Here is a 20,279-nt window from a genome sequence, read left to right on the forward strand (position 1 = left end):
CCGAGTGCTGGGATTAAAGGCGTGCGCCACCACGCCCGGCTAGTTTTGGACTTTTTATCCTTCTCCTTTTCCTTCTTCAACTGGGGAGCGGTTGGAGGGGTCTCCTCACTTCCACTCACACTATCCCACTTCCTCTTTATGACGTTCACTGCTTCAGCAGCTGACTGAGGAGCTTGTACTGCCTCAGCAGCCAGTGCTGTCTTGCCAGAATCACAATAGTCAATGGAATCCTGTTTCCATGTGGCAGGGGCAGTGTCTGTGGGTTTGCCATGCTTGTCCAGAGGTCCCTGCTTGACTCCCCTTTGGACCTAAACCCCACTTTCAAGAATAAGTGTCTCTTTCCATGACCACCCTCTTTATTTTGGCTACTATACCATGGTCCCAGGTAGAAATCACTGCTGTAGTCATCAATGCAGTCGCCGTACAGATAGCTTCTCCCTTAGTGGTAATGACCACAATCTCCTAGTTGACCTCAATGCCATCCTCATATTGAAGAACACCAGGAAGCATGATCTTGGCCCCATAGCAGATTGCAGTCACCTTCTCACTCATGACTGCAGAACATAGCCTCCAAAGTTCCTGCCTCTGACCACCAACTCCCAGTAACAAGCCAAGGTGTACTCATAGTGTCCGAATGTACGTGCCAGCTCACAGCTCACCCAAAAGATTCCTAATCTTCTTTCTGGATCATATTCTATCATTTTGCTCTCGTAGATAGTCCTTACTTGAAGCTGCCTCTTTACTGCAGTAATAAGTGGGGGTTGCTGAAACAGGGCACCTGTCAGAGTTTCTAGGGCTCTAAAAAGCTGAATACCACCTTCAATAGCATTGTGCAGCTGGACAGTTCCAACATACTCTTTGCCTGCTGCACTCTGTTGTGATTTCACCAAACGAGTGTCTCCTTCAATGCACACAATTAAACAACAAGTCTCTTTGGGATCCAGTGTCCACTATGGCCAGTCTTCTGTACTTGACTACTTTGTTGGATCCAGCCTTCCACCTCATGGGAAGAGGGCTAGAGGGCTTGTCAAGATTAATGAAACCTGCCCTTTAGTCACAAGGGCCACTGAGAAGCATCTAATTGAGCCACTTTGGATTCTGGTTTGATAAGAAATTCTTCAGCATGTTGTATTTCGGCTATATCTTCTTGTAATGACTTCCAGTCTTTTTTCTTCTTATGCTTCTTTGGGAAAGTAATTACTTCTGCATCTGCCATCTTGAACTTGGAATTGATTCTCTGTTTCCACCTTTGTGTGAGTCCCAGGGATTGAATTCAGGTTATCAATTGCTTTACCCACTGAGCCATCTTGCCCTGCTCCTGGGTTTTTGTTTTTTGTTGTTTGTTTTTTTGTTTTGTTTTTCTGAGGAAGGGTTTTATGCTGAGCCCAAACGTGCTAATCACCTATTACAGTCCCTATATTCAGTATGTCACAGGTGTCACTGTTCAGTCTGGCATAAGTATTATTTTCATTAATGTTTACAGTGTCCTTTTAAGACATTTTTCTATTCCTGTGGACAGTTTGCAGGAGTTAGTTCTCTCCTCCTACACGTTGGTTCCAGGGATGGAACCCAGACCCTCAGGCTTTGTGTTTGTATTAAGCACCGTTACCGCATGTTTCCATCTCTCTCCCCCATTTCCTCTTAGCGCTGGCTGGATTGCTGTGTATACCATCATAGCTTGCTCTACATCCTTTTTTTTTTTTTTCTCTTTAAGATAGTATTTAGAAGAGTGAGGTCAGTTAAAAGAAGAATGGGAGTTGGTGTATGCTTGTAATCTCAGCATTTGAGAGGTAGAAACAAGAGCATCATATCCGAAGCTCGGGGGCCTGAACTACATGAGACCCTGGCTTCAAAACAAAAGTGGCAGAGGATAAGCCAGGTGTGGTAGTTCACGCCTATAACCCCAGCACTTAGGAGGCTGAAGCAAGAGGGTTGCTGTGAATTTAAGGTCAGCACGAGCTACCTAGGGAGTTTAGGTCTACAGAATAAGACTGTCCCAAAAAAGAAAACCAGCTAAATATAAACTTTAAATTTTTGTGAGACATCTCAGTTATTTTCAGCTAATCCAGTCTTAGAAACATAAGCTCCCAAATGAAAGAAGTCTTTTCTTATTTTTGGAACAGTGGCTATCTATGTTCAGGAGAACTTGGTGACCGGTTAGGAGGACAGTGCTCCCCTTGGTTCTCAGGGCCCGGTGTCTGATGAGGATTGCTAAGAAGTCACAACTCTGTGGGGGCCGCTCTGTTTGTCAGGACAGTCACACATTATACAGTGTTCTCTTGGACTAGAACTTTGCCCCCCATTTGTGTTTGTTTTTCTTAGGACTTCCCAGGATCCTCTAATAAGGAAGTCACTTAAAGGAAACGCCTTGTTTGATATTTGAGTCCACTCTGATCTCTTCTCAGTGTGATTGTTTGCATCATCATACTCATGTTTCCCCAGGTCGTGCTACACAAGCATTGTTATGTGATTGCAGTATCCGAGAATCTAGTACCCCTGAGTCCTGATGGCTACTGCAGACGCAGCTCTTACTCTTCTCAGCACTGGGCAGGCAAATCCCTGGGAAAGTGTATGAAATCCCCAGGTCATGCTTTCAGACATGAAACTTAATAGTAAAATTAGAAGTGTTCCTCTTGAGTGATTTTAGATCTTCTGTTAGAAAATCTTTTTTTTTTTCTTGAATGCCTTCTATTTACAGATTTGTAAAATTGCTATCTTGTTTGGGGGGCTGAGGTTGATTTGTTTGCTTGAGACAGGATCTCACATTGTAGACCAGGCTGACTTCAAACCCACAGAGACCTGCCTGACATAATTTTTATTAAGCCTTTTATAAAGAGCAGTATCGGGCTGGTGAGATGGCTCAATGGGTAAGAGCACCCGACTGCTCTTCCGAAGGTCCAGAGTTCTAATCCCAGCAACCACATGGTGGCTCACAACCATCCGTAACGAGATCTGGCGCCCTCTTCTGGAGTGTCTGAAGACAGCTACAGTGTACTTACATATAATAATAATAATAAAAAAAAAANAAAAAAAAAAACAAAGAAAAACACTTATTCTTATAAAGAGCAGTATCTCTGAATTTGAAACCTTCTGGTGGAATGGTGATGTACACGCCTACAACTCCAGCACTTGGGGTAAAGGAAGGAGGATCAGGAATTCAAGGTTATCCTTAGCTGCATAGTAAGGTCCAGGCCAGCTGGGTTACATGAATCTCTGCTCAAGAAAAAGAAAAGCAAGTGTGAAAAAGACAGAATTTTGAGGCTCTTCGCTGAGACAGAATGCGTCTTTATTTGTGCAAGGCCCCGAGTTCTCCCCAAGAAAAGTTAAGAAATAAAAGACCAAGAAAGAAAAGGCCAATAATTGGATTCCTGTGTCTCTACTGCCTTCCAATGATTGGATTCCTGTGTCTCTACTGCCTTCCAATAATTGGATTCCTGTGTCTCTACTGCCTTCCAATGATTGGACTCCTGTGTCTCTACTGCCTTCCTTTGTGTGCTCTCAGATGTGGATTTGTTAGCTCTCGGCTCTTTGTCCATTGCTTTTAGTCAAAGCTATTGCCAACCAACACTGCCTTATGCAGTGACATTGTCTTTCTGATGGGTTCTCCCTGTGTAGACAAGGCTGGCCTCACTGGTCATCTTCTTGCCTCAGCCTCCCAAGTGCAGACATTCCTCCTTTGTGCCACCTACACTGGAGTTGGCTTGAGGTCTTGACATTCATCACCTACTGTCACCACCACCATGGAGAAAAGGGAAGGGGCAATAGAGAATCATGGGCATCAGACATGCTTCAGAGAGGGAGGAGAGGGGGAGAGGGGCCAATCAGAACTAGTTCATGCTCTCTATTTAAAAGTATTTATTTCTATTTTATATGTATAAGACTTTGCCTGCATATATGTATATTATATGTGTGTGCTTGGTGTCCTTGGAGGCCAGAAAAGAGTGTTGATTTCCCTGGAGCTGGAGTTACAGACGATATAAGCCACATGTGGGTGCTAGGAATTGAATCTAGGTCCTTTGTAAGAGCAGCCCGTACTTTTGTTTATTATTTTTTTTCGAGACAGGGTTTCTCTGTATAGCCCTGGCTGTCCTGGAACTCACTCTGTAGATCAGGCTGGCCTCGAACTCAGAAATCCGCCTGTTTCTGCCCCCCACAGCCTGTATTTTTAACCTCTGAGCCATCTGTCCAGCCCTCCCTATACTTTCTTTTTTTTTTTTTTTTTGGTTTTTCGAGACAGGGTTTCTCTGTGTAGCCCTGGCTGTCCTGGCACTCACTTTGTAGACCAGGCTGGCCTCGAACTCAGAAATCCACCTGCCTCTGCCTCCCGAGTGCTGGGATTAAAGGCGTGCGCCACCACGCCCGGCTCTCCCTATACTTTCTTATGACAACATTTTCTTCTGGTTACTATGCTGTGGTATGGTTTAGCTCCAAAGGCTGTTTATTTTCCTGTCCTTCCTCACTGTGTTTCCAAATGTCCCTGTTTTGTTCTGTGAGACAAGGACTCACTATGCAGTTCAGGGTGGCCTGGAACTTGAGGTAATCCTCCTGTCTCAGCACCTTGAGCATGGAGATGAATCAGGAGCACCACAACTATCCTGAATTTCATTTTTTGTTTGTAATCCATTCATAGTCACATTGTCTTTGGCTTTTTATACAGGTGACAGTTCCTTCTTTCTCCGATCCTGGCTCTTGACACCACTACCCATTCCTGAGACTGCAGCGGAGTATCGCTACAATAGGGCTCATTCTGCAACTCACAGTGTGATTGAGAGGACGTTGCAGACCCTCTGCTGTAGGTTCCGGTGCCTGGACGGATCCAAAGGGGCGCTGCAGTACTCACCGGAGAAATGCAGTCACATCATCTTAGCTTGCTGTGTCCTTCACAACATTTCCCTGGACCACGGCATGGATGTTTGGTCCTCTCCAGTGCCTGGACCCATTGACCAGCCCCCTGAGGGGGAGGCCGAGCACATGGAGTCTCTGGACTTAGAGGCTGACAGGATCCGGCAGGAGCTGATACTCACTCATTTCAGTTAGAATGAGGGAGAGGGAGGAGGAAGGCTTTCCAGAATAAACTGACAATTTCCCCCGTATTAGCACTGGGCAGGTCAGTCATCCAGTGGTACTGAAAGTGTGCACTTGTCATACATTTTTAAAATTTCAGGAGGGCAGGTGCAAGGGCAGATGTGTCAACTAGACCAAAATCAAGACAGTGTTTCCCTAATGTTCAGTGAACCCCAGGCTGTGCACTGTTCTTTGGAAAGTTTACTAGTTGCAAGAACAAAATCACACAATGAAGGAGAAAACAGCACACAGCCAAAGAGTTTTATTGTTTCAGTTGTCTGGAGATCTCAAAGAAAAGTGTTTGTCCTGATTGATTTATTTACTCATTTATTGCTAGTTTGTGTGAGACAGTTTTTTATATAGCACAGGCTGTCCTGGTACTCACTGTGTAGCCCAGGTTGGCCTGGAGCTTGTAACAGTTCTCCTGCGTCAGCCTCCCAAATACTGGTCTACGCTATCCTGCCTGGTGCCCTGGGTCTTTGTTTTTCTTCTTTGCTATCTACGTAGGCAAATAGAAAGAAAGAATGAATTTAGTTGAGAAATGATCGTCTAACATAAGTTAGTGAGCACTTGCCTAGCATGTGTGGTGTATTGATCCCTAGAACTGAAAGAAAGAAACAGTAAAAATAAAGAGAAGGGCTGGAGAGATGGCTCAGTAGTTAAGAGCACTGACTGCTCTTCCACAGCCATCTGTAATGGGATACAGTGCCCTCTTCTGGTGTGTGTGTGAGGACAGCAACAGTGTACAAACACAAAATAAATCTTTTAAAAATAAAAAAAGAGAACTACTTCTGGACTGCACTTGTGGGATTGTTCTGAAGAAGACATTAAACTGGGCATGGTGGAGCACGCCTTTAATCCCAGCACTTGGGAGGCAGAGGCAGGTGGATTTCTGAGTTCGAGGCCAGCCTGGTATACTAGTGAGTTCCAGGACAGCCAGGGCTATACAGAAAAACCCTGTCTCGAAAAAAACAAAACAAAACAAACAAAAAAGATGTATATATGTATGTGTGTGTGTGTGTGTTATGTATGTGAGCACACTATAGCTGTACAGATGGTTGTGAACTTTCATGTGGTTGTTGGGAATTGAATTTTAGGACCTCTGCTCCAGTCAGCCCCACTTGCTCAGTCCCTGCTCACTCAGGCCCAAAGATTTATTTATTATTATATATAAGTACACTGTAGCTGACTTCAGACATACCAGAAGAGGTCGTCAGATCTTATTACGGGTGGTTGCTAGGATTTGAACTTAGGATCTTTGGAAGAGCAGTCAGTGTTCTTACCCACTGAGCCATCTTGTCAGCATGCTCACTTTTTTTTTTCTTCCATTTTATTATTGTGTTGCCCAAACTGGCCTTGAATTCACTAGTCTAGACACACCTTAACCTTGTGATCCTCCTACTTCAGGTTCCTGAATAGCTGGGATTGCAGACCTATGCCACCAGACCTGTCTTGGTTATGTTTCCTTGGGCAATGATATGAGAATACTTATATAGTATGTTTGGAAATTCTTTGTAGAGAGGACAGTCCTTGGGAGAAACAGGAAGCCCTGTCTTTAAAAAGCCGAAGTAGAAAGCATGTCTTGAAATCAGCTCTAAGAGTTAGACCTTAGGATATTATATGCAGAGTGATAGACGGAACTTCCCAGGAAATAAATAAACCCCTAACAAGTCTTGTTCTAAAATCTCACTGTTGTAAAAATAACCCGATAGGGATAATGCAAGTGTGAACGAGGCTCACACGTTGGTGTCTTTGCTAGGACTGAAAAGAGTTTCCTGAGGATTGTCTGGTTCCCAGTTCCTCAGTCACTCATCATGTGACACCTCTGAGCTGGCCTCTTGGATCATTTTCTACCTCCCTTTGGCAGTGTTAATCTGGTGACGAAGAAGAAGTGAACAGCGGATGACAGAGGAATGTGGAAATAAATCGAGGGTGACTCATCGTAAAGATTAGAAACAATTATGGATTATTATCTGCTCTTTATTTCTATTCCAAATGCTGTTTCTCATCCTAATCTTCTGCTGTGACGTGGGTGGCTCGGCAGGAGAGCAGACTTAATGGGTTCAGGGAGGTCCTGGATGTGGGGCAGTGGATAGTTGTTTGGAAACAAGTTCTGAGCATTATACAGTGAAGACTTTGTTACATTTTGTTCTTTGTACATTTTTTTCTGTTTAGTTTGAGATAAGATCTCATTATATAGCCATGACTAGCCTTGTACTATTTAGTTCAAGGTTGCCTTAAATTCACCAATCTTCTTACCTTAGCCTCCCAAGTACTAGAATGACAGACATGCCACAGTACCTAGCTCTGTTTTTGTTTGTTGGGTTTTACTTTTGTCAAGAGTCTCACTAAGTAACTTTATTTGACCTAGAACTCACTATACAGCCCAGGCTAGCCTGGAGTTCATAGAAATCCACCTGCTTCTAGTCCTCTGTAGTGCTGGGAATGAAGGCCATAATCAGCCACCTGCTTTGTTTGTTTGTTTGTTTGTTTTTGCTTGCTCTATCTATAGATTGATGGATCATCTATCTATCTATCTATCTATCCTTTTTTTTTTTTTTTTTTTTTTTTTTTTCGAAACAGGGTTTCTCTGTGTAGCCCGGATGTCCTGGAACTCACTCTATAGACTAGGCTGGCTTCAAACTCAGAAATCCACCTGCCTCTGCCTCCCAAGTGCTAGGATTAAAGGCATGTGCCTTCATTGCCTGGCCTATCTATCTAATCTGTCTGTCTGTCTGTCTGTCTATCTATCTATCTCTATTTGAGACAGGGTTTCTTTAATCAGTCATCTACTTTTTGTTGTTTTTGCTTTTTCTTCCTTTCTCCTCCTCCTCCTCCTCCTCCTTCCTTCTCTCCCTCTCTCTCTCCCTCTCTCTCTCCCTCTCTCCCCCCTCCCTGTCCCCTCCCCCTCCCCTCCGTCCCTTTCTTTCTTTCTTTCTTTCTTTCTTTCTTTCTTTCTTTCTTTCTTTCTGACAGGGTTTCTGGATGCTCTGGAACTTCTGGAGATCCACTTGCCTCTGTCTCCAGAATGCTGGGATTAAAGATGTGTGCCACCATGCCTGGTTTGGGTTTTATTTATTTTTGTGCTGGGAAATCAAACTCAGAAGCTAGCACACACTAAGAAGCATTCTACTTGCTTTGCAAAGCTTAGCAGCAATAGCTTGTTTTGTCTCCCTTATAAACTCTGTAGCCTAGTTTATCCTTAAACTTGCCACCCTCTTGCCTTCCAAGTGCTGGGGAAAAAAAAAATAAACTGAAAGACATTACCCCTGTGTATGTCCATGTGCTTGGGCCTGTTTTACTTTCTACATCCTACCAAGATTTTACAAAATTGTATGTATAAGAAATGAGAGACTCAAAATTAACATTCTCCAGTTCGTTTTTCTGTTTTAGTCTTTCTAAATTCTGTGTGATTGACAGGGATAAGGTCTATTCTTAGGATGACAAACTATCCTGGTTTGCTCAGGGCTGTCACAGCTTCAGCACTGAAAATCCTGTGTCCAGTTGATCATTATAACAGGAAGAAACTCGGGGGGCGGGGGAACCATTATCCTACCTTCAAGAGAGTCTCCATAAGGAGAACCTTCTAGAACACAAAAATCAACAACCAGCACAACAGTGAGCTGTTACATGTCCATGCCAGCTGTCTTAGTCAGGGTTTCTATTCCTGCACAAACACCATGACCAAGAAGCAAGTTGGGGAGGAAAGGGTTTATTCAGCTTATATTGTCATACTGCTGTTCATCACCAAGGAAGTCAGGACTGGAACTCAAGCAAGTCAGGAAGCAGGAGATGATGCAGAAGCCATGGAGGTATGTTACTTACTGGCTTGCTTCCCCTGGCTTGCTCAGCCTGCTCTCTTATAGAACCCAAGACTACCAGCCCAGAGATGGCACCACCCACAAGGGTCCTTTCCCCCTTGATCACTAATTGAGAAAATGCCTTACAGTTGGATCTCATGGAGGCATTTCCTCAACTGAAGCTCCTTTTTCTGTGATAACTCCAGCTGTATCAAGTTGACACAAAACTAGCCAGTACACCAGCTTACACAGCACACCTCAGGCTGGTCTCAACTTCTACTCATTTGGTTTCTTATTAGGAATCCATCCTCCAGTGTGAGAAGAATCCTAGAGGCTTACGGATTTCAACTCTGGATCCCTGTTGTTCAGTCTGAGCCTGATCAACTTCTCTGTAAGAACAAGCACTCAGTTGCTCACTGTCAAGCTGAAAATTCACATTCAGACCAACTTCTGCAAAGGAAACTGGCAGATCTCTGCTGGTGGATGCAACCTTTTCTTTTCTTGCTCTAGGCAGAGAAGAAAGGAGGCACCATACCCTGAAACAACATTTCTGTACATAAATCATCTTTCCTGTGGATTCACAAAGTAGTCTAGCCTCAGTTTTTCAAGTATTTCCATTTGCAGGTGATAGTTTTACACGTGTGTGTAAAACTACAATTGCTTTTTTCTCAAAGTGTCTGCAGGGTTCTGGGGTTATAACTTTGTTGGTAGAGTGTTTGCCTAACATGCATAAAGGTCTGGGCTCAGTTCCTAGCACTTCAGCACTTCAGAGAACCAGGCATGGCCATGTAGCACTTGAGAGGTAGAGGCAGGAGGATCAAGAGTCAGAACTCAGAAATCCACCTGTCTCTGCCTCCCAAGTTCTGGGATTAAAGGCTTGCACCACCACTGCCCAGCTCTTAGCATCTCTTGACTAATTTAGCACTTCTTGAACACAATTTACATTCCAGTCGAAATCATTTAGAGTCATAGAGCATCTTCCATTCTATAAAGCATGATGGCTCATGATACCTTTTGTTCCAGCACTTGGGAGGTGGAGTTAGGTGAATCTCTGTGAGTTTGAGGACAGCCTAGTCTACCGAGTGAGTTCTAGGACAGCCAGGGATACACAGAGAAACCCTGTCCCCAAAACCAACCAACCAAAAACAAAACAAAACAAAACAAAAACCCCCCAAATTATGTTTTACCCACAAGCCCAGAAAACCCACTGAAGCCCTATTCCCTACTGAATAAGCCTCTCTTCCTCCCTCCCTCCTCTCTTTCTCTCTTGGTGTTTCTGGTTTGCTTTTCCATTGCTGTGATAAACACCATGACCAGAAACAACTTGGGAAAGGATTTATTTCATCTTACAGGTCACAGTCTATCATGAATGGAAGCAAAGGCAGAAGTCAAGGCAGGACTTGCTGCAGAGACCATGGAGGGATGATATTTACGGCTTGCTCCTTTGGCTCACTCAGATCAACACCACTACCTTCTTCATGTCCCTGCATTCATGCATACATACCCACGCTCAGCACACACACACACACACACACACACATACACATACACACACTATTTAAAAAGTTCCCCAATTCAGGCAGTTGAGACGCAGAGTCGTTCCTGACTATACCAGGCCTGTGTCTTCATGCTGATTCATATGTTCTCTTTTCCTCGGTATTAAATATCGGGTCTCACAGGGATTCTTCTGTTACTTCTACCTCCTCTCCCCGCTGTCCAATACTTCGTATGGGTTCTAAGTTTGATCCCAGCATTCGGTAGGTAGAGGCAGGTGGTCTCTGAGTTTGAGACCAACCTGGTCTACAGAGTGAGTCCCAAGACAGCCAGGGCTACAACAACAATCAAAACCCCCAACAAACTGATAATTCTACCTCATCATTTTCACCCACCTTCTTCCAAAACCATTAAAGAAAACAAACCAAAACTGGTACTCTGTACTATGTAGCTCTGGCTGGTCTAGAACTCAGAATGTAGACTAAGTTGGTTTCATACTCACAAAGATCAGCCTGCCTCTGCCTGCCTGGTGCTGGGATCAAAGGTGTGCAGTGCCACAGCTGGCTCTTCATTTTCCTGACAATTCAGGGGCTAGTGCCCTTAGGTGAGCTCCTTCTTTCTGAAAGAAATAGCTGAATTTCAATTGAATGTCTTATGGCAAAGTTCACATAACTGATGCCATAATCTGTTTATGCCCCCATCCCATATGTTCCAGTTTCATACACTGTATATATTCTCTACTATGTCAGTCATTTCAGGGTGCTATGTACTCCTGTACTCATGTAGTAGGCCCCCTTTTATTAAGGCCTTACATTTTCATATAGTGAATGAGTCGTTCAGTGAGTCTCCTATAAATTCTCTACCCTCACAGGGAGTAAGATCTCAGTTGCATTTTTTTTTTCTTTTTCAAGACAGAGCTTCTCTGTTTAGCCCTGGAACTCACTCTGTAGACCAGGTTGGCCTTGAACTCAGAAATCTGCCTGCCTCTGCCTCCCAAGTGCTGGGAATAAAGGTGTGTCCGGCTTCAGTAATGTGTCTTATCACCCATAGCAGGGACAAAGCAATGGCGCCATAACAAGAACATGGCATTCCATACCCCCTGGGGAAGGATGGCCTTATCAGGAATGCCTGTGGGCCAGCTCTATCCTCAAATGGCTAAATTTCAGTTGCAGGTCCTATCACCCACAGCAAACTCACCTTTACTCCTCCCCATCTTAGCTTTGATTCTGTCCCTCAACTGTTCAGGTAACAAGTGTTGTTTTCCTGGAGACATGTGAACAAAACACTTATTCATCCTAAATATGGCATCAATGGCCGATAAAATAAATAATTCCAGCCAAGTTTAGCTTGAGCCAATGAGGGTTGCTTGTAGAAGAATAAGCAAAGGGTTACTGACAGGAAAGTGGGCAACTTATGGCAGCTATACCACTCAAGAGTCTCTGTCCTCCTCCAGTCATTAAATACTTATGTCCTTGAGTAGGGGAGGGCCATTGTACACTGAGTCTGGAGCCCCTTTCACATCAGGGGATGTTATTATCCACCAGTGGGCCCAATCTTATAGACAAACAGCTATTCTGATGCCAAGATTGCAACAGCATATCCTGGGCCTGGAGGACAGAGTTTCTACAATTGTGGCTATGTAACTAAATTCTGCCAGTAGAATATAACTGGGAAGTTCTAAGATGTGCCCTGTAACAAGGAGATTTATTTTGCTTTTTTCAGCTTTGGTGGCTGGAATGTGGACACTGGGCTGGGGAGGGGAATATGGATATAAAGTCTAGTCTTGAGCAATTATTCGGAAATAGAGAAAAGCCATTTATTGAATAGAGAAAGGCACTAAGAAGGAACCTAGTCCTGGACGTTGAATGTAGTCTGACTTACTCTAAATTGTACATCTTTCTATTCCTTTTTTCTCTTTTTTTTTTTCAAAAAAGATTTATTTATTTAATTTATGTAAATACACTGTCTTCAGACATATCAGCATAGGGCATTGGATCCCCTTACAGATGGTTGTGAGCCACCATGCAGTTGCTGGGAATTGAACTCAGGACCTCTAGAAGAGCAGTCAGCAGTCAGTGCTCTTATCCACCAAGCCATCTCTCCAACCCTTTGGATTTCTTTCTTTCTTTTTTTTTAAAGGTTTATTTTATTATTATATCTAAGTACACTGTAGCTGTCTTCAGACACACCAGAAGAAGGTGTCAGATCTTATTAAGGATGGTTGTGAGCCACCATGCAGTTGCTGGGAATTGAACTCAGGACCTCTAGAAGAGCAGTCAGCAGTCAGTGCTCTTATCCACCAAGCCATCTCTCCAACCCTTTGGATTTCTTTCTTTCTTTTTTTTTAAAGGTTTATTTTATTATTATATCTAAGTACACTGTAGCTGTCTTCAGACACACCAGAAGAAGGTGTCAGATCTTATTAAGGATGGTTGTGAGCCACCATGTGGTTGCTGGGATTTGAACTCATGACCTTTGGAAGAGCAGTCAGTGCTCTTACCTGCTGAGCCATCTCTCCAGCCCTTTGGATTTCTTATATGGCAGAAAAATAAACTTGTACCTTGTTTCAGGTTTGGACTTTGTTTTTTTTTTTGAGGGGGGGAGGGAGGGGGAACAACGTAGTCCTAGCTGTCCTGGAACTCACTGAGTTGATCAGGATGGCCTCTTGAACTCACAGAGATCTGTTTGCCTGTGCTTACTGAATGCCAAGTGCTGGGATTAAAGGCATGGGCTAGCATGTGTGGTTCTTTTGGGGTTTTTTGTTTGTTTGTTTGCTTTTTTTTTTTTTTTTTTTTGGCCAAGGCTGGCCTCAAACAATCATATTGCAATCTCCCTTGCCTCAGCCTCTAGAAAGTTGGGATTAAAGATGTAAAGATGTACAGTATCATTTTTGTTTGCTTATGTCCAAGAAGACCTAATCATAAACAATAATATTGTAATTGCCTTTTCTCAAGAGTAGCAAATACCTGTCACATGAAAAATATCTAGAAACAATGTATTCATGTACAGTATGGAGTTTGGCCAGTACAGTTGTTAGGAGCAGCTACAAATCAAATATGTCTGTAAAAGCCTGTAATTCCAACTAGTGGGAGACAGAGGAAGGAAGATAGACTTTGAAGTAATATGGATTACATAGTGAGATTATGTTTAAAAAAAACAAAGCCAGGCATGGTTGTTTATAATCCCAGCGCTCAAGTAGCCTGAGGCAAAAGGATTGCTGTGAGCTTGAGGTCAGCGTGGGCTGCATAGTGAGTTCCAAGCCAGCCAGGCTATAGAGTGTGAGCCTCCACGGCAGTCTCTCACACTCCCTCAGGCACACTGCACATGTGGGACAGGAAGGCAAGCACATCAGAATCTCAAAGCCATTCTTGGCTACACAGAGTTCAAGACCAGTGTGTGTACTACACTAAATCCTGTCTCTAAAAACTATTTAGTGAACTAGCTATGTAGCTAACTAAAAGCACACTGTGGACTGTGGCTTTAGATCCTTGGAAGAAAATAAAAGAGAAGTGTTAAGCCGGGCGTGGTGGCGCACGCCTTTAATCCCAGCACTCGGGAGGCAGAGGCAGGAGGATTTCTGAGTTCGAGGCCAGCCTGGTCTACAAAGTGNGGCTTCATTTTCATTAAACTCTAAAAAGTCTTTAATTTCTTTCTTTATTCCTTCCTTGACCAAGGTATCATTGAGAAGTGTGAGCCGGGCGGTAGTGGCCCACGCCTTTTATCCCAGCACTTGGGAGACAGAGGCAAGCAGATTTCTGAGTTCGAGGCCAGCCTGGTCTACAAAGTGAGTTCCAGGACAGCCAGGGCTTTACAGAGAAACCCTGTCTCGAAAAACAAACAAAAAAAAAAAAAAAAAAAAAAAGAGAAGTGTTTTTTGAGAAAGAATAGAATAGGCTGGGAGGTTGTGGTGTTCGCCTTTAATCCCAGCACTCCGGAGGCAGAGGCAGGCGAATCTTTGTGAGTTGGAGGTCAGCCTGGTCTACAGAACCAGTTCCAGGACAGCCAAGGGTACACAGAGAAGCCTTGTCTGGCAAAACAAACAAAACCAAAGAATAAAAATTTAAAAACAAGGTACAGGAACTTTCCCCTCCCACATTAAGGTGTGCCATTTTCTCTTGGATATTCTTGTAAAGCTGACCTGGAGCATTCATAGCGATTTGATTGTTCTTCAGCTCTGAGTGGAAACCGAGAATAAAGTGGTGAAGTCATTTGTTCAACTGGGACAAGTAGTGTGAGAAGTCTCTAAGTGTACGGCAGTCGTTGAACTATTAAGACGAGCTTTATTCTGCTATGATTTATCTTCAATCAATCCTTTTTCACTTAAAACAAGGTCTTTGGTGGCACATGCCTTTAATCCCAGTACTTGGGAGGCAAAGGCAGGCGGATATCTGAGTTCGAGGCCATCCTGGGCTATACAGAGAAAGCCTGTCTCGAAAACCACACCTACAAAAGAAACAAAACAAACAAAACAAAACAAAAACCCAAACCAACAACCAACCTACCAACCAAAAAAAAAAAAATAAACCAAACCAAAACAACAACAACAAAAAAAAAACCCAAGGTCTCATATAGTCCAGCTTGGCCTTGTGCTTAACTGAGTATGACTTTGAACTCCAAATCCTCATGCCTCCTTGTCTTAAAAATGCAGGGATTACAAGCGTGCTCCTGTCTCAAAAATTTAGTTCTCTAAATTACTTTAACACTCTGTCACCAACAGAAAATGGCAGAAACCCAGCCTACTCTACGCTGTAGTTTATGATCTGGATTTGTTTATTTATGCCTAGGAAGGCAGCCGGATTTGCAGCAGGAGCTGAGCAATGTTTCGGCACTCGGCTGCAGTGCCTTGAACGATTGCTGGGGCGCTCTTCCTTTGATGTCTGGGCGTTCGTGTGTTCGATGATCTTTTGCGGCGTCTTCTTGGTTGATGTCTCCAGAGCGGCGGCGGCGGCGGCAGTGCCAGGTCCGGGACTGAGTTATCCCGGAGGCCTCGGGCTCTGGCCGCTTTCTTCCGCTGGTCGGTCGAGCGGACCCCTCGCTTCCTTCGGCCTCTCCCCGCCTTCCGTCCGTGGCTCCGTGCGCTCGCTGGCCTTCGGGCCGAGCTCTCACTCTCCTCGCAGGTAGGCCCAGGAGGAGCCTGGGAGGCCCGGTCCCGCATCCTTCCGCCCAAGGCAGGAGGAGACCTTATCGCCGACCGGTGGGCGAGCGCGCGGCCCGCCCGGGCGCGCGTTGTGAAGGGGGTTGCGCCCGGGGGCGCGGCCGGAGGGCGGCCCGGAACTGAGCGAGAAGCCGGAAGGAGGGAGAGATGCTGAAGCTGCCGGCCGGGTTCTGTAGAGAAGGGGGTGTCGGGTCCTGGACGCGTGTCGTCACCCCTGGATTGTAGGAACTTGGCTTTCTTAGACCCTATTCCCTTTCTCCTTTCCTACAACTCCGGTTCCGGATGTCATGCCTCAGTTGCACTGGGGACCCCTACTGAGTTCAGCCTCGGAGTGCCCTTTTGAGTAGGTGGAGGCTATTGAAACTAGGCCCTCCAGCTCCTAGGAACGAAATATCACTTCTAGTCTTTTGGGGTAGGGAAACCGAGGCTGAGGTATGTGACTTTTCCCTGTGACCTCGACATCATTAAATGTGCTGTAAGATTCTTTTTTTTTTTGTCTTTAACAGTTCACAATTCTCCCATTTTACTGGTCACTTTTTACTTAACAGTCTCTCATTTGACTTCTTGGAACTCTTCTTTCTTAGAAGCATATATTGTGTTACTGGAGGCTTCAGACATTAAGGAAGCAAGTGATGTTTTTGACTGGGTTTGCTTTTTCGAAGTTTGTATCGTTTTAGCAAAACTAGTAAGGATAGTTTAGTTTTGTTTGCTCATAAGTAATTTTGTTTACTTCCACTTTACTTCTGATTAATACTGATTCCACTCTTCAGCTTGTTCTGAAACTTTCTGCGATGGTGTTAAGTACTTAGTGCAAGATGGAAGATGGTTAAGATGGTTAAGACTTTGAATTCAGGTTCTTGTGGAGGTCTTTTCTAGGAGGTATCTAAAGGGAATCCAAGGAGTCTGTTTTGAAACTTTTTTTTTTTTTTGTATTTGGTTAGTGATTTAGTCATTTTATTCAAGAGTTTAAAAGTCTGTGTAGAAATTATTCAGACATAATTGAATTGAAGATGAATCTTTTGTGAACTTCACTGTTTCTCTTTTCTTTTTCAAGGCCTTAAGGTCTAAGTGTTTTTGTTAATTTCATTTAATCAAGTGTCTTGATCCTAATAAAAAGTCTTGGAGGTCATTTGATGTTGGGTAAGTTTCCACACTATGTAGACATCGTTGGAGAGTTGACTTTAAGGGTGTACAGATTGTGAAAATCAGTTTCCGCACAGTTTTAAGATGCTTCAGGAACTTTAGAAAGGTGATGGAATTTTACATCGTTTCTCTAACTTTTCCTTTAATGTATGTGTAAGGCCAGCGAGGCTTATTATGAGTTCTCTTTAGAAGTGCTGGGAATTCTGAACCCAAGGCCACATGCATGTGCTCTGCCACAGAGCTACATCCCTACCCCTGAGATCAGTGATACTTAAATGAGGGTGATTGATGGAATGATTGATTGTGTGTCCATGTGTCTGTCTGCACATGGGCATGCCATGCATGCATGTGGATGTCAGAGGACAATTTTCAGGAGTCACATGGTCCCCAAGTGAATTCAGGTTATCCGGCTTGATAGTAATCTGAGCTATTTTGATGGTTCATGGAAATCAAATCTTTTGATCATAAGCAATTTTGTTCATTTTCTTTCTTTTTTTTTTTTTTAAGATATCTAAGTACACTGTTGCTGTTATTCAGATGCCCCAGAAGAGGGCATCAGATCCCATTACAGATGGTTGTGAGCCACCATGTGGTTGCTGGGATTTGAACTCAGGACCTTTGGAAGAGCAGTCACTGCTCTTAACCACTGAGCCATTTCTCCAGCCCTGATCATAAGCAATTTCTTAGTTATCAGGACCTTGGTACTTTCTGTAAGTGTGTAGACTCTAGGTTGAGAAATTAATCCAAAATTCTATATTCTTTGAAGTTTTTATGATGGAAAAATATTTATCAAAGCAAAGAATGTAGAGGTAGAAGTAACATTGTCCGCTGGGAATTTATAGTTGTAAGTGGTGTTTTAGTGACTCCTAATGATTGACAAATAAGAAATGGTGATTGCTATGTATGTCATGAAGAAAAAGATTAGAAACATTTTGAATGTTTCTGTAAGAAAGAACTGGCAGAAGTTAAAGTTGAATTGAGGCAGATAACGAACTTGGTGGTGGTGAGGTTAATCGGATTGAGACTTTTCAGCTTCTTTACTTTTCTACAGAATTCATACAAGTTTTACTTGACAAATTTTATTTATTTAGTTATTATATATGAGTACATTGTAGCTGTTTTCAGTCACACCAGAAGAGGGCATTGAGTCCCATTGCAGATGGTTGTGAGCCACCATGTGGTTGTTGGGAATTGAACTTAGGACCTCTGGAAGAGCAGTTACTTCTCTTAATCACTGAGCCATCTCTCCAGCCCGATTAATTTTTTTTTTTTTTTTCAAGACAGGGTTTCTCTGTGTAGCCCTGGTTGTCCTGGAACTCACTCTTTAGACCAGGCTGGCCTTGAACTCAGAAATCCACCTGCCTCTGCCTCCCAAGTGCTGGAATTAAAGGTGTGAGCCACCACTGCCTGGCTACTTGATTTATTTTTGTATGCTTTTTTTGTTTGTGTGTTGCTGTTTTTGAGGCAGGATCCCTTATATTCCAGGCTAGCTTCATTGACTGTGCAGCTGAGGATGACCTGAGCTCTTTGATCCTCCTGCCTCCACCTCAATTACTGGATTACCAGTGTGAACCGAAGTCAATTTGGGCTGTCTCTTGGGATTTCAGAAATGTTCACATTATGACTCAGTTATTCTGTATTTTCATAAGATGGTTCTTGTGGATAATTAAGAGATATAAGCTGCCCGGTGTTGGTGGCACACACCTTTAATTCCTGCACTTGGGAGGCAGAGGCAGGCGGATTTCTGAGTTCGAGGCTGAGAAACCCTGTCTCAGAAAAAAAAAAAAAGAAAAAAAAAAAAAGGAAAGAAAAAAAAAGAAAAAAGGAGATATAAGCTTCAAATAGCTGTGGCAGTACATACTTTAAATTCCAACACTCCAGAGAGATTGAGGCAGGAAGATTGTGAGTTCTAGGTCAGCCTGAGTTAACATCCCGAGACTTCCTCAAGAAACAACAACAGAAACCAACTTGAGACAAGAAAGACGAAAGCTTCTGAATGTTTTCTGGAATGTGGCCTGGACCAGAGTTACTGAAATAAACTGCTTTCTTTTTTTAACTAAGAGAGAAAATGCTTTTTCTTTTTTAATGTTTATTTATTTTATGTGCATTGGTGTTTTACCTGCATTTATGTCTGTGTGTCAGTGTCAGATTCCCTGGAACTGGAGTTGCAGACAGTTGTGAGCGGCCATGTGGGAATTGAACCAGGTCCTCTGGAAGAGCAGCCAGTACTCTTAACCACTCAGCCATTTCTCCAGCCCTGAAAACCTTATGTTTTTATACTGTATAATTTGTAATATATTTTCAGTGTGTGTGAGGGGAATTATAGGCCTTTTATTCTTTTGGTGATCTTTTTTATCTTGCTTTATTAATGCTGAATCTAAATTTTTATGGACTTCATTCAGTATCATTATGAATGGATAGTTTAATTCAATTTATTTCCTCCTCATCTATCTTACTTTTAAATAAATTAGGAAAAAAGCCTTGCTGTTGAGTGCTGATTGTGCAGGCCTTTAATCTCAGCAATTGGGAGGCAGAGGCTGGCAGATCTGAGTTTGAGAGCAGTCTAGTCTAAAGAGTGAGTTCCAGGAGAGCTAAGGCTACACACAGAAACCCTTGCTCCAAAAACCAAAACAAAGTTAAGTGGTGTTAACATATCAATATATCAAGGTCTTTCAAAAAAGATAAGTCTCAGTCTTGAAAGAGTTATTTTGGAGTGGGCTATAAATATTTTGTCCTGTGGCGTAGCATACAAAAACAAGGAAACCTGCTCAAAAGTACAACAAACTGAAGTGCCTTTAGTCATGTTAATCCTTGTTTCTTTCTCCATTCCTCATAAGCTCATGGGTGTCCGTTTCTTGTTATGGTCTCCGCTTGTCCAGGAGTGTGCCCTACAACAGCCTGCCCCTATGCATTGGGTAACTTACAGTTTTCCTGTTTTGTTGTTTTGTTTATTTTGGGGTTGTAATTTACATATATTTGTTCTTTTTTAGGCTTTTGACCACAGGTTGAGCTTCATTTTTTCCTTTTCCTTTTTGTGATTGAGCCCAGGATGCTTCCCACAGTACACAGAGTAGGGGTGACTCAGTGGAGGACTTCTTGCTTTCCCAGTGTGGCTGGAGAAATGCACATTTGAACTGGATGTTGCCTCCGTCCTTGGTTTAGGCATTACTCCTTCATGGAGTCCCTGTCTCAATCTGTACCAGTGAACAAATGTAAATCATGAATTTGTCTTTCTTTAAAAAATAAAATAAAAATTTTTAAAAAGTGTTCAGGTGTTACTTCTGTGCTGTCCTAGAGCAGTGATCTTAGATGTTCAGGTTAGTAGGCTTTCTTTCAAGGCAGCCTTGTGGAAGTCACTGAGGCTAGGATGGAGATGAGCAAACACAGGCTCAGGACGAGCTACTGCGTGGAGAGCATTGGTGATTCAGTGCTGAATTTCTCGCCTTCCCAGTGTGCATATAGGAAGGCGTATGTATTTGGAACTGCTGGTGAAAGGTTTGGAGGCTGCTCACTTGGGTACCTTCCCTCCCCTGGTAGTTAGTCGTGTGTTTATAGGTAACTGCTATAGGTGTTTAAAGGGTTAACTGCTCCCTTACTTGTCCTATGTCTCTTTTTTTTTTTTT

General features: G+C 43.3%; 2 protein-coding genes and 1 pseudogene across 7 annotated transcripts in view; 2 read left to right on the plus strand and 1 right to left on the minus strand.

Annotated features, from left to right (window-relative positions):
- Window positions 1–1,216, minus strand: part of LOC110289322 — a 1,438-nt pseudogene extending 222 nt beyond the window's left edge.
- Window positions 1–5,852, plus strand: part of Harbi1 (harbinger transposase derived 1) — a 14,213-nt gene extending 8,361 nt beyond the window's left edge. For all 3 annotated transcript variants that reach the window (XM_021155476.2, XM_029468971.1, XM_021155477.2), the window contains exon 3: window positions 4,658–5,852. In XM_021155476.2, coding sequence (XP_021011135.1) covers window positions 4,658–5,037 — 380 coding nt within the window. In that variant the 3' untranslated portion in view covers window positions 5,038–5,852. The remainder of the gene's footprint in view (window positions 1–4,657) is intronic.
- Window positions 5,853–15,135: 9,283 nt separating this feature from the next.
- Window positions 15,136–20,279, plus strand: part of Ambra1 (autophagy and beclin 1 regulator 1) — a 181,753-nt gene continuing 176,609 nt past the window's right edge. For 2 of the 4 annotated variants that reach the window (XM_021182585.2, XM_021182592.2), the window contains exon 1: window positions 15,136–15,475. The gene's annotated coding sequence lies outside the window, so the exon portion shown is untranslated. The remainder of the gene's footprint in view (window positions 15,476–20,279) is intronic. The other 2 variants (XM_021182598.2, XM_021182606.2) reach the window with 1 other exon arrangement.

This window comes from Mus caroli, chromosome 2 (assembly GCF_900094665.2).
Source record: "Mus caroli chromosome 2, CAROLI_EIJ_v1.1, whole genome shotgun sequence".
NCBI classification, from domain to species: Eukaryota; Metazoa; Chordata; class Mammalia; order Rodentia; family Muridae; genus Mus; species Mus caroli.